The 13,222-nt window shown below is 39.3% G+C and overlaps 3 protein-coding genes across 3 annotated transcripts; 2 read left to right on the top strand and 1 right to left on the bottom strand.

Annotated features, from left to right (window-relative positions):
* Window positions 1-1,312: 1,312 nt before the first annotated feature.
* LOC117213431 (UPF0329 protein ECU06_0090-like) lies at window positions 1,313-2,911 on the top strand. The gene is made up of 2 exons (XM_033458772.1): window positions 1,313-2,219; window positions 2,458-2,911. The coding sequence occupies exons 1-2, from the start codon at window positions 1,660-1,662 to the stop codon at window positions 2,909-2,911; spliced, it is 1,014 nt and encodes a 337-aa protein (XP_033314663.1). The 5' UTR covers window positions 1,313-1,659.
* A 341-nt stretch (window positions 2,912-3,252) lies between these two features.
* Window positions 3,253-4,143, top strand: LOC117213430 (cancer-related regulator of actin dynamics homolog). The gene has a single exon (XM_033458771.1). It carries the CDS (start codon window positions 3,253-3,255, stop codon window positions 4,141-4,143), a length of 891 nt encoding a protein of 296 aa, XP_033314662.1.
* Window positions 4,144-4,846: 703 nt separating this feature from the next.
* Window positions 4,847-5,857, bottom strand: LOC117213429 (protein FAM133-like). The gene is made up of 2 exons (XM_033458770.1): window positions 5,446-5,857; window positions 4,847-5,331 (listed from the first exon to the last, which is right to left on the bottom strand). Exons 1-2 carry the CDS (start codon window positions 5,855-5,857, stop codon window positions 4,847-4,849), a joined length of 897 nt encoding a protein of 298 aa, XP_033314661.1.
* Window positions 5,858-13,222: the final 7,365 nt, after the last annotated feature.

Genomic DNA, 13,222 nt, shown 5'->3' with positions numbered 1-13,222 from the left:
AGGGGAAAGAAGAAGGGAAAGAAAAGGGTGTAAGCACGAAGAGAGGGAAGAAAAAGTTTAAGAAAAAAGTGACAAAAAGACAGGAGAAAGTGTGAAACATAAAGTTAGGAAAGGAGAGGTTAGGTGGACGAAAGTACAAAACTAATTGGTCAAGAAGAAGATAGATGGCGACAAGAAGCAGACCGTCGATGACGGACAAGGCGAGAGAGAAGGAAGATCGCAGAAACACGCTGGAAAGGTACAGCGTGACAGAGAAGGAGGCAGTAAAGAGAGAGGGCGGCAAAGAAGCATGGGACGGGAGGATGGAGAAAATAGAGAGGGGGTTGGAGGTGATGGTAGAGCTAGTAGAGGAGTTGAGGAGGGACAGGAAAGAGGAGAGAGGAAGATGGGAAAAGGAACGTGAAGAGGAGAGGGAAAGGTAGAAGAAGGAGAGGGAGGAGGAGAGGAAAAGATGGGAAAAGGAGAGAGACGAAGAGAGAGAGAGATGGAGGAAGGAGAGAGAGACAGAAAGAGAAAGATGGGACAGTGAGTGGGAAAGATGTAAAAGGGAGAAGAAAGAGTTGGAGAATAGAATCAGAACAGAAAAGAGAACAGAAGAAAGCGATAACGGGACAGTAACAGACAGAGTTCATAAAGGAAAATATGAAATTAGAGGTAGAGGTAGAAAAGACACAGAAGGTAAGGGTGGGAGAAAAGAACACGATAATAATCGCAACGCTGAAATCGTGGGAGGAGAAGACGAGGGTAATGAGAGAGAAAGGTCAATTGGGGAAGGGAATATACATAGATAACGACCTAACGAAGAAAGAAAGAGAAATACAGCGAAGGTTAAGAAGAATAGCTAGAGCGAAAAGGGAGAAGGGGGAATACGTAGAAATAGGTTACAAGAAGCTGAAAATAGAGGACAGATGGTACAGGTGGAACGAAAGCGAGGAGAAACTAGAGGAAGAAAGAAGGAGAGAGGCGAGTGGTTGAGATAAGAAGAAAGAAAGGGGGGGGACATAAAGGGGTTGAAAATGTGCTTCTGGAACATAGCAGGGATAATGAACAAGGACAAAGAGGTATGGGAATATTTAAGGACATTTGACGTAATCGGCCTCACGGAAACATGAACAGAGGAAAGCGAATGGGAAAGGGTAAAGCATAGACTGCCCAAGGAATACGACTGGAAATGCAGGGTAGCAAGGAGAGAATGGAAAAAGGGAAGAGCAGAAAGGGGTATAATTACAGGCGTAAACAAAAATCTGAGGGAAATAGAGTGACGACATAGTAGAAAGAAAAATAAGGTACAAGGAGAAGACATATAGAATAGTGGTGGTGTATAACTAGGACACGAAAAGGACATGGAAAGAAATGGAGGAAGGAGTAGAGGGAAGGAAAGAGGAAGTGATGATCATAGGAGGAGATTGGAATGCAAGAACGGGAGAAGAGGGAGGGCTGATAAACGAGGAACTAGGAAAAGAAAAGAGCAGGAGATCAAAAGACAAGACAACAAATACGGAAGGAAGAATGCTGCTAAGTTTGCTGGATGAAAGAGGCTGGACGATAATTAACGGTCGAGACAAAGAAGGAGACGAGTGAACCTATGTGGGAGAGAGGGGAAAATCAGTAATAGACTACGTGATTGGCAACCAGGAAGCGATAGAGGAAATAACAGACATGAAGGTAGGAAAAAGAGTGGAGTCAGACCACATGCCGTTGGAAATAGAAACAGAGGGACCAGAGGTACAAAGAGATGAGGAAAGAAAAGGAGAAGAGAAGGAGAAAAGGGAATGGACAAAAGAAAGTGCGGGAAGATATTTAGAGGAGTGCAAAGACTGGGCAAGCAGGGGAAGAACAGTAGAGGAAATGTGGGCAGAAATTAAGAAGAAGATAAACGAGGCAATACCAAAGAAAAGAGTAAGGATAAGGAAATGGAGCATAGGAGAAAAGGTATGGTACGACAAGGAGTGGAAAGAAAGGAAAAAGGAGATAAGAAGGAAAATGACAAAATTTAGGAAAGGAAAATGCAGCAGAGAAGAATTCATAGAGGAGAAGAAGGCATTCAAACAGTGGTGTAAACAAAGAAAGGAGAAGCAGGAAGAGGAAGAGATGGAGAAAATCAAAAAGATCAAAACAGAGCAAGAAGCATGGAAATACATAAATAAATATAGGAGAAGAAGAGAGGTTGTAGACGAGGCGATAAGGGAAGAGGAGTGGAAAAATCATTTTATGGAAACGTTAGAGGGAACAGAAAACAAAGAGGACAAAAGAACAGAAGGGTGGAGAGAGGAGGAGGAATCAAAAGAGGAGAGAGAAGACAACATAGAGAAGGAAGAGGTAATACTCCAAATAAGAAAATTGAAAGAGAAAAAAGCAACGAGGGAAGATGGCTTGGAAAACGAGGTATGGAAGTATGCGCCGAAGGAAGTGGAGGAGGCGTTATGGGAGATGTTAGGAAAAATTTGGAATGGAAAGGGGATACCCGAAGACTGGAGAAAAGGCGTACAAGATCTATGCAGGAATTCTAGACGAGCGGCTGAAGGTGGAAATCGAGGACAAGGTGGTAGAGAGCCAATTCGGATTTAGGAAAGGAAAAGGAGTGATAGACGCAGTGTACGTACTGAACCATATAATAGATAAACAATTGAGCGGGGAAAGAGGGAAGCTATATGCATGCTTCGTGGATCTAAAGTCAGCGTTCGATAGGGTTAACAGGAAGAAACTGGGAGAGATAATGAGGAGAATGGGGGTGAACGAGAAGTTAATCAGAAGGATAGAGGAGATATACGAGGAGACAAAGAACGTAGTGAGGATCAGGAACAACAACACAGAAGAGTTTTGGACGGTGAGGGGAGTGAGACAAGGGTGCCCGCTGAGCCCGACATTATTTAACATCTATGTGGCAGGGCTGGAAGAAATAAGGAAATGAGGAAAGGGCAAGTAGGAGGCATAGTGATAGGAGACAGGAAGGTATGGTCATTATCATACGCAGATGACATTATATTGATAGCGGACAGAGAAGAGGAGTTAAAGGAAATGATAAAGAGATTTAAGACATTCCTAGAGGAAGTGAAACTGGAACTGAGCACCGAAAAGACAAAAGTAATAGTGTTTGAAAAGAGAAGGAACAAGAGGAGGCAAAGGAAATGGAGATGGGGGAACAAGAACTAGAAGAAGTGGATGAGATTAGGTATCTAGGGTACATACTGAAAAGAAAACGGGTGCGACGAGAAGCATATCCAAGACAGAAAAAGGAGGGCAGCAATTGTGATGAAGAAGACATGGAGCGTAGGAGAAAGGATATTTAAAAGGGATTACAAGAGGAGAATGAGGATGTTTGGAGCACTGGTAGAGAATGTAGCGTTGTATGGAACGGAGGTGTGGGGATGGAATATAGAGGAGAGACTGGACAGGGTAAAAAGGAGATACGTGAGATGGTTGCTAGGCTTAAACACAACAACGCCAAACTACATCCTGAGAGAGGAATGCAAGATAGAGGAAATTAGAGAAAAGGCACTGAAAAGAACAGTAAGGTACGAGGAGAAGGCCTTGGAATCGAAGAAGGAATTAGTGAAAGAATGTATAAAGGAGAGAGAAAGGAATTGGGGAAAGGGCCAAGAAGGGAAAAGAGCAAGGAAAAGAAAGATGAGGTTAGAGGAGGCGAGAGAGGGAAGGACTCAAGGAGAGGCAGGAGATAGACAAGAAAGGATGACAGCGAACCAGATCATAGAAGAAAGAAGGAAAAGAGAAACAGAGGAGAGGGAGAAAAGAATAAGGGAATCTAAATACAACAGACACTACAGAAACATAGCAAAAGAAAGGCTACCAATGTATCTAGAAGGAAAGATGAAATGGAAGGACAGAAGTATAGTAGCAAGATTTAGATGTAGTAACGAAACCAGTGCAAGGGAACACTGGAAAGAGGAGGGAGAAAGAGAATGCAGATTATGCAAAAAAGGAGAGGAGGACCTGAAGCACGTAGTAGAGGAATGTGAGATAACAGGAGGAGCAAGGAACATGGTAGAAACACTAAATGAGACTGGAGAAGGACTGGCAGAACTGAAAGCGATAATAGAGGAGAGAAGAGCAGCAGAAGAGGGGGAGGAACGACTGGGAGGGAGCTCAGCAAGGAAGCAAAAGCCAAAGAAGGATAAGCGTTAAATATAAGTATATAAGAGATGTAATCTGGAAATCGTTCAAAGCCGAAAGGCACGGACCAAGATTAATAAAAAAAAAATAAAAAAATAAAAATTAATCCCAATTTGATATTTCTAATCTTTCTTTTTACAGCTAAATTGCTCGAGATTCGCCGAATTTAAAGCGACAACGCACAATGAACCACATATGTTAACCATGATGTGTTATAGAATAAATTTATAAAATCTACTATTCTGTGAATAAAGCTAGCCTACTTTGTTGTTCGATAAATAATCCTATCGATGACTTACTTTATCTCACTTAAAACTGTTGAGAATTGTGGATCTTTGAAGCCGAAATAATGTTATAGGAACATTAAATTTATATTGACAGTTATTGCTAAAATAATGATATATTTATTACATGGGCGATTCTTTATATATTTCTCGATACACACTTGCACGCGTCTCAGCACCTTCTACTATACCCGACTGTAAACCGACTCTTCGACGACCCTTAACCGACTGACTGTTTACACTCCTTTGTTTCGAGACGCTGCGCACACACACATACTTCCACACACTGATATATACATATAAGTATTTGTACTACGCACTTAACTCAGTCCAGCACAGAAAATTACACATATCTCAACACACCTCCTCAATTTTTTGTGCTTTGATTTCTTCTTCTTTTTTGCTCGTTTGTTCCTACTCTTTGATTTTTTTTATTTCTTTTTATGCTTTTCTTCATCTGTACTTGTTTCAGATGAATCTGAATAAGAATCTGAATCAGAACTACTATCTTTTTTCATAGATTTCTTCTTCTTATGTTTTTTATGCTTCTTCTTCTTCTTTTTATGCGATTCATCTGAACTATCTGAATCAGTAGTAGAACTATCTGAGGTACTGGATGAATCTTCGCTACTTGTAGATTTTGATCGCCTTTTAAGTGACTTTATATCCATTTCCTTTTCTATATCTGGCTCATCGAGTTTGAGTTTTTTGGTAGGTAATGAAACCACTTTACCATCTTCACCATCTGATTCTGAGTCTGAAGCACTATAGTCAGGTTCAAAACTAGCTTCATCGAGCATACTACGTTTACGATCGGACACAAGTCTTGGATTCTTTCTTTGCTTCTTTATAGATTCTGTAGCTGGAGGTTCAGGATTTTCATAATTTATTTTATTTTCATTGCTTTCAGGTTTATCTTTTAAACCAATATTTTCTTTATGCTTCTGTTTCTTCTCTAAGTTTTTTTCTTTATCTTTCTTATGTTTCTTTTCTTTCCGTTTCTTATGTTCTTTTGTTTCCTTGTCTCTACGCCTATCATCTTCTTCCTCTCTACTCTTCAAAAGACCTATCTTTGGGATATCATTTCTTTTAAACGTGCAAGATGGCGTTCTTCCTCTTCTTTCTTTATCTCTATCTTTTTCTCTATCCTTATCTATCCTTTCCCCTTTAGAATCGTTACGAGTCGATCTGAAATCTCCCCTCGAATCAATTCTTGGATCTCTTTCTGATCTTATATCGTGTCGTTCACTTCTGAAATCGTTTCTTTCTTTTGAACGATCACCTCGATCTTTATTATCTCGTTTTCTGTCATCGAGGAATACCTTACGTTCACTTCCTGGTATAGTTAATGATGAATCAACGCGTCTATCTAATAGTGGAGATATTCGTTTATCTCTTGTAATTCTAGGAGATCTACTTCTGGATTGATTTTCACTTTTCATCTCACGTCTAAAAAGCTTTTTATGGGACTAATTTTCCTTTCTTTATTTTCATCTACTTTTTCACCCAATCTTTCTTTGGCGGAAAGTCTTGTAGGTGAATAAGTTTCTGGAACTGGTTTGAATTTTGTCCGGTCTAATTTAGCTTTCTTCACTGGTTCCGTTATTTTAACATTTCTTTCGTTTCTTCCTACATTTATAGTAACGTTCACGCTCTTCCTTGCTTCTCTATTAGGTTCAACTTCAAGTACTTTAGGCTCTGGATTCTGATATAGTACTTTTCTACTTTCACTTATCTTTTTAATTTCGATAGGTCTAATGGCATTTATAGCCTTTTGGAAAATCGCATTTTCTGCTCTTTCAATGTAACTACTTATCTTATATAAACCATGATCTTTGAATGCGATCCCTATCGACTCCCTGTATTTGTTATGTATCTTTGAAGTATTTCCTGCTGAGACTATCTTATTTTCATTCGTTACTCTCGCATAGCTAATTAAGTTATTATCCATTTCTTTCACGTAAAATACATTAGACATTGTAATTTTAATCCTCCTTTTGCTTACTTCAAAGTAAGTTAAAATTTTTCCGACTTTTGTTCCTTTTAGAATTTTACCGTCTCCTAACTTTATATTTATCAGGTTTTTTAAATTTTCGTACGCAACAAAATAAGAGTCATTATTTATAATGTGATCTGAACATCCATTATCCAATATCCAATCTATTTTTCGCGTATCGCTAGTACATACCGTAATTTCATTTTTATTATTTTCGCGCTCTACTCTTGTTAGGAAAGATCCAATTTCTTAGTCGTCGTAGCCCTCGTTGTGTGAATAATTTGCGTCGTGTTGACTTGCCTCGTAGTAGCGTTGTTGCCGGCCTCTGCTTTGTCCTCGTTGGCCAAATCCTCGTTGGCCGTATCCTCGTCTTCTTTGGCCAAAACTTCGTCCGCCGCGACCCCTATTCTGCTGCGTCTGATACGCACCTCCTTGCTGTTGCGTTCTTCCATTGTTTCCGCCTTTATACGCGTTTGTGCAATTTTTTGCCATATGACCGTACTTTCCACAGCCATAGCACTTTATGTCCTTTTTTTGGGCTGTAAATACATTTGACTTTGTTCTATGACTTTCTTTCTTGCTACGCGTTTCCCACATTATAATTTTATTTTTCAAAAATTCACATGTTTGATCACTTTCTTTCACTGAGTCGATTAAGTCCCCAATATAGCTCAATGATTCTGGTAGTGCTTTCAGCATGTAGTCGAGTTTTTCACGTTCGCTTACATTTGCACCAGCACTCTTTAATTCATTGATCGTTTTTTCAAATTCCGTGAAAAATGAATTTGATTCTTCAAAGTCTTTCAACCTCATCATGTCTAGTCTACTTCTTATACAAATTTGCACTGCTGTTGATTCCTTCATATACATCTCATCAAACTTTTGCATTATTTTTAAAGCAGTGTCTTGATCACCAACAAATTCTAATTACTCATTCGTTATACTACTATAGATGTAGTTCATCGCCCATTGATTCTTTTCATCCCACTTATCTTGCTCTTCCTTGTCCATTTTCTCTCGTGTAGCCGGTTCATAACATTTTTTACACTTTAAATGCATTAATATTCTTTTCTTCCACATTCTGTAATCGCGTCCATCGAATATTTGAACCTTAATTTCGTCGTCCCTTGGCATCTTGATTCGTTTTCTATATTCACACCTTTTTTTTCTTTTTCAAAAAATAATTCTCTTTATTATCCAAAATCTTTTTATTTGTTCTACCAATAGCCTTTTTATCTCTTCAGAACTTATTTCCAATTTTTTATTCCTTTTTATAATTCGACTTTTATACATTCACTTCCGGTTACACGTGGTTCCTTAACATTGAATTTCAACAACCACGCTCTGCTACCATGTTGAGAATTGTGGATCTTTGAAGTCGAAATAATGTTATAGGAACATTAAATTTATATTGACAGTTATTACTAAAATAATGATATATTTATTACATGGACGATTCTTTATATATTTATCGATACACACTTGCACGCGTCTCAGCACCTTCTACTATACCCGACTGTAAACCGACTCTTCGACGACCCTTAACCGACTGACTGTTTACATTCATTTGTTTCGAGACGCTGCGCACACACACGTACTTCCACACACTGATATATACATATAAGTATTTGTACTACGCACTTAACTCAGTCCAGCACAGAAAATTACACATATCTCAACAAAAACACTCCTGAAACAATAATACACGTCTAAACTTCATGGTTGCGACACATGATTCTTTACAGTCTTTAATTAAATTTGTCAAATAGTTTCGTTTTAAATAATAGAATTAACGAATATATAGTACATCTACTTCTATTTTCATTGGTAAATTAATTAATCCCATCTTTTCATTTTTTCAAAATAATAAAGCAAAATCTCTAGATATTCATCGAGTCCATCCATTAATTGCATTAACCTCTTCTGGAATTTTTAGAGACTCGGTGCGATAGTAATACAGGTAACCGGCAATTTAAAGCAGTATACTATACATTATACGATTGGATTTACGATTTACGATTTCCGATTTCAAAACGTTTATGCTTAATGAAACAGTGGAGCAGAAAGCAGTCATTTACAGATTCCTAACATGCACTCGCGTTTGAGATCCGATTCAAAGGGAAACCAGCAATACGCCATAGGCACTGATAACATTACAGAATGCATTATCGATTAAAGCTGTATGTATCAAAAAAATCTTCAATTGTAATGAAATTCATTTTACATATTGCATATTTTACGAATGGAATAATTTAACGTAGATTTTAACACGTTCGTCGCTCAGCGTGATTCGGCTATGTTTCCTGCGGAGCCCAAATCCGACCGCCGGCACGCAGAACGTAAATAGAGCGATAAACGGAAATTCATTGTATATCTTTTACGATTCACTGTTTATCGCCTTCGATTCACTGTTTATTGTCTTCGATTCATTGTAAAGAATATATTTAGTTCTGAAATGGAGAAAGCGATAAACTTTCCAGCTAGAGTATTCCGAGGGATCTCATGGCAGATATCTCAAATCTTTGATTTAATCGAGAAGCATACTTGTGAGACGTACATAAGTGATTTTTTCATCCTCAAAATGTTCAGTAAACAGCGTGAAAATATATTTGAAAGTAAGGAGAGTAGTGATGACGAGGTAGTGAATTTTAGAAAAAAAATTATAAATAGAATTTCATCGAGTTCGAATGTTGAGGAAGCATGTGCAAGCAAAGACCTCAAAGACATGTTGGAAGAACTTGCTATAAACGAAGTAGAGAAACTCGACTCTATTGATAATTCGTTGATATTTGACTGGAATGAATTCGCTAACAGGCAACAGACATTTCCGTTCACCGGATAAAGCGGATTTCTGATGGATTTGCCGTCTGACATTAGCGCAAGTGAAGTGTCTTCGTTATTCGTTAATGAAAAAGTGATAAGTCTTTTAGTCGCAGAGACTAATAGATATGCAGAGCAAAAATTACACCAACATGAAGTGGCACTGCGCTACCTTCGTCCGGTAGAAGTTAGTGTCGAGTGGCGCCACACGTTTAAGTCCTCCTTTATCGGCAGGATTTCGACCCAGTTGCTCGTGTCGTGGCACTTGATCGTCGCTTTAAGGTATCTATGCAAGCGTTCTACGATCCCATTAGACAAGGGATGATAGGCCGATGTGCGCAGGTGCGTGACGCCAAGCAACCGGCATAACTCTTTAAACAGACACGATTCGAATTAGCGTCCGTAGCCGGCCGTTATTTTTAAAGAGACGCCGAAACGAGAAATCCAAGCGGAAAGCCGAGGCGACAGTTGGCGCTTCCATAGCAACAGTGGGAACGGCTTCGGGCTAACGCGAAAAACGATCGATACACGATAGACAATATCGATAGCCCTGCGAGTATTGCATCATGATAATGTGTAAGTGTATGTGTCCGAACCGGCCTGCTAACGTTTTGAACGCTCCAACTGGTGAGGATACGTGCCTTTCTTTTTTTTTTTTATACGAGAAGGGGAAATGCATTACGCATACCAAACAACCCGCACCGCCGGGTTATGTGGGACTCGGCTGATGGTAGTGCCATACCCCCTAAAAAACCCCTCCTCTTCCAATCCTTCGAGTGGAGGGTCTCGAAGGCACTGTTAATACCACATTACATCGACGAGACCCCATTCGACGCGTCAACTCTTTATCAAAAAATGCCTCTGTTTCTTCGGAGATAGTCATCATCCTCTTCTTCCCCTTTTCCGAATCGCCCCGCCTTTGTACCTTTTGCCTGTCTTGTCCTCATTACTATCCCGCAGAAACTGCGGAACAACGATAGCTCCTACAATCGCACCCGCTCTATTACAAACCGTATCAAAATGATCACAATAATTTCTGTTAGAGTGTAACACTACGCCTAGGTATTTAACCCTTTCGCGTGTGTTAAGCACCTCTCCCGTCAATGTTATATTAAACTTCTTCGGAACTCTCATTATCGTCAACAATATAATCTCCGTTTCCTCCTTTGCTATCTGGAGACACGAATTTTCACACCAATTTAATATCGTCTTCATGTGGAGATTCAAATCTACCTCCACACTTTGCTTCTTCTTCAGACCCACCAAGCTAGTGTCACGTAAAATTGATACTTGGGTTGTAAGAGAAAAGAAAGCTGAGTCGTAACCCAACTATTAATTTTCTTTTATCGAACTTTATTATAATTTTGGCACTTACAATGATAGAATAACACTGAACAGTAAAAAGGGTGTTGTACAAGAACAGCAACTAGAACAAGAACTGCCCGAGCTGGGTGAAGTCTCGGTTTATAAACATTTTGGTTTTAGGATGTTGAGGGGCTAGGTGTATCTCTATCTCTGATGTGGACTAATGTGCGTCACAGCCTTGGTGTAGGCTATGATGATAAGGTGGTGATGTGTCCAAAGGAGTCTGAAAGTTGGGGGTCTATGTCTTATCACTGATGTAGGTTGAGATGTGATTGATGTCACAATAGCAAGGTCGTCTGCAAATGCAATAGCTCTGAGATTGACACTGTATCTTCGACCAATCGCGGGGAGACGCAATCGCGAGGAAACACGTAATAATCGACGCCGCGAATTGGTCGATCCCCTGATTTTCGTTGAGATAATGTGGGTGGTTGAGGTGGTATAAGTTCAGGCTGCGATTAACAGGGTTATAAACTATATATTTTCAACGCTTAAGAGTTACACCGTTGCGTATGATATACATCGTAGACGATGATTTGGCGTATAAAGATGCGATACACATGCACAATAGAGCAAGGCCCATACAGTTGAGTTTGTTGTTTTAGTTGACGTAGCAATAGAGGAGACTAAGTATAGATATGAAGTGACTGTTCTGTAGTCTCGAGAACAAGTTTAGAGAGATGACGTGCTTAAGACTGACTTGTCGCTCTTATGTTATTACGGAAGAAATTTCGATGTGGGTGTGCCCTTTGAATGAAGAACGCGGATCCGTTGTTCACACTTTTCGTTAGGAAAATTGAGGGTAATGATCCGCGATGTTGATTGGTTATGACCCACGTTAATGCCTGAAGGTATGAGGAGGAAGCCTCCTACCATCGTGGTTCGTGGGTGATCTTGTTCATGGGAAAAACCAACCTGTTTTGTTAGACAAATATTCAGTGTTTCCCAATAGGTGAATACCCGCATTCTCCGTGGTTTTAAGAACGCCCAACAAACCCAAGGACTTTTCTAATAACCAGCCGCAAACCGAAAAAATTTCTAGGATTAAAAATCCTTCAGGACAAACAGATCGACTGAAAAACATATGTTGACACAATGAAGTTAAATTTAAAGGTTTATAATGGGTCCTTAGATTTATCGAGGGTCGAAATGACGGTACGTAGACCGTTGGCTGTCCAACAGCTAGGGATGGAGTGCAGATGTCCTACGCGACATAACACTGCTCTTGGAGATACAGTCACGATGATGGATGCGAAGACTTGTTGGTGAGATGTTTACGTTGCTTTACGTACAACATGTACGGTCATTTGTAAAATTCAGGAAAGATAATATAAACTCGGGTAACCGTAACACCATAGATACGAATCGTCTAGGTCGGTAAGAGAATTTGTATATCTGATTGAAATAAAAAGAGTTTATCGCACTTATTGTTGCATCTATTGAGATGAGAACGTGAAACCGGCGCTCGTATAAAGTGGAATTGAATCTAATACAGATCCCGAATTCTTTTAAGAATGCCGATGCGAACTCCCTTCGATGCACACACACGCGCCAGCGCTTTTGCTTTACTCTCAGCAAAAAAAAAAAAAACAAATATTTAAAGTAGTAGTGTTAGAAAATATTTAAGTAGTGTTTTACACTGACTGCAGCCTGTTCACATTGAATACTATCAGTGCCTTCACAGTCATGCAACTACGGACTACTTGATATTAAATACAGAGCCTTAAATAATGGCCAATAAAACAATACAAACTGAAGACGATGTGCCAATATTTTTATTGTTTTATTGACTACTATTTAGAGCTTGAAAGTACGTACAAAGAGAAATAGACATATTTCCGAAACCCATCTAGTAAATACGAATTATGAATAAATCTCCAGCTATATAAAGTTTGACGATTGTACAAAGTAGATTTACGCTTTTTTAAACACATTTGGTGCACAGCCTGTTTGCTTCCTCGATACCACACCCTTGTTTTCGTAAGGAACTTCTGAAATATTATGATTGTTCCTGGATAAATCCGAGTTATATAAATTTAAGTTACATAAGCATTGGCAAAGAATATAGTAAATTCTTCTTCGTGAATGAACTCTCTGTCGCTACCATATTGTAGCCATTTTGAGGCAAAAGGCTAGAACAATTTTGAAAGGACAGAATCATTCCGACAGTCGATGAGAAACTTTCAGAGAACTGAAAATATAAAGTTTGAGTGTCACTTAGGTGTATTGGGTGTGCAGTACGCGCAGTGGGTGTTGTATGCAGTGTAGCATTACTATTCGTTGTTTATTATTTAAATCGCCATATGTGTTACAAAATATCGTATACATTTGGAGAACTTTCGGACGTGCACCTTTGTTACCACACCAATAGAACTATATACCTAGCACAAAGATATTTTTTAAAATAGATTATCGATTTCAGGATATAGGTACATTGAAACCTGGCGGGCGAATTCAGCACGACGATCCGGATCTGGGGGACGGAATACTGCACCGCATTGAAAAAAATCTCAGGTTAAATACGAGGGTTATTGCTGCTGAAGAAGGTGTCAGCAGCAGCACCGTGTAGTCTGTATTGAAGGGGAAAGATCTACACCTGTGTAGATTTCAGAAAGTTCACGAATTA

Source organism: Bombus bifarius, unplaced genomic scaffold (genome assembly GCF_011952205.1).
Source record: "Bombus bifarius isolate JDL3187 unplaced genomic scaffold, Bbif_JDL3187 scf7180000009076, whole genome shotgun sequence".
Classification (NCBI taxonomy): domain Eukaryota; kingdom Metazoa; phylum Arthropoda; class Insecta; order Hymenoptera; family Apidae; genus Bombus; species Bombus bifarius.
This window is presented reverse-complemented; position numbering and strand designations above follow the sequence as displayed.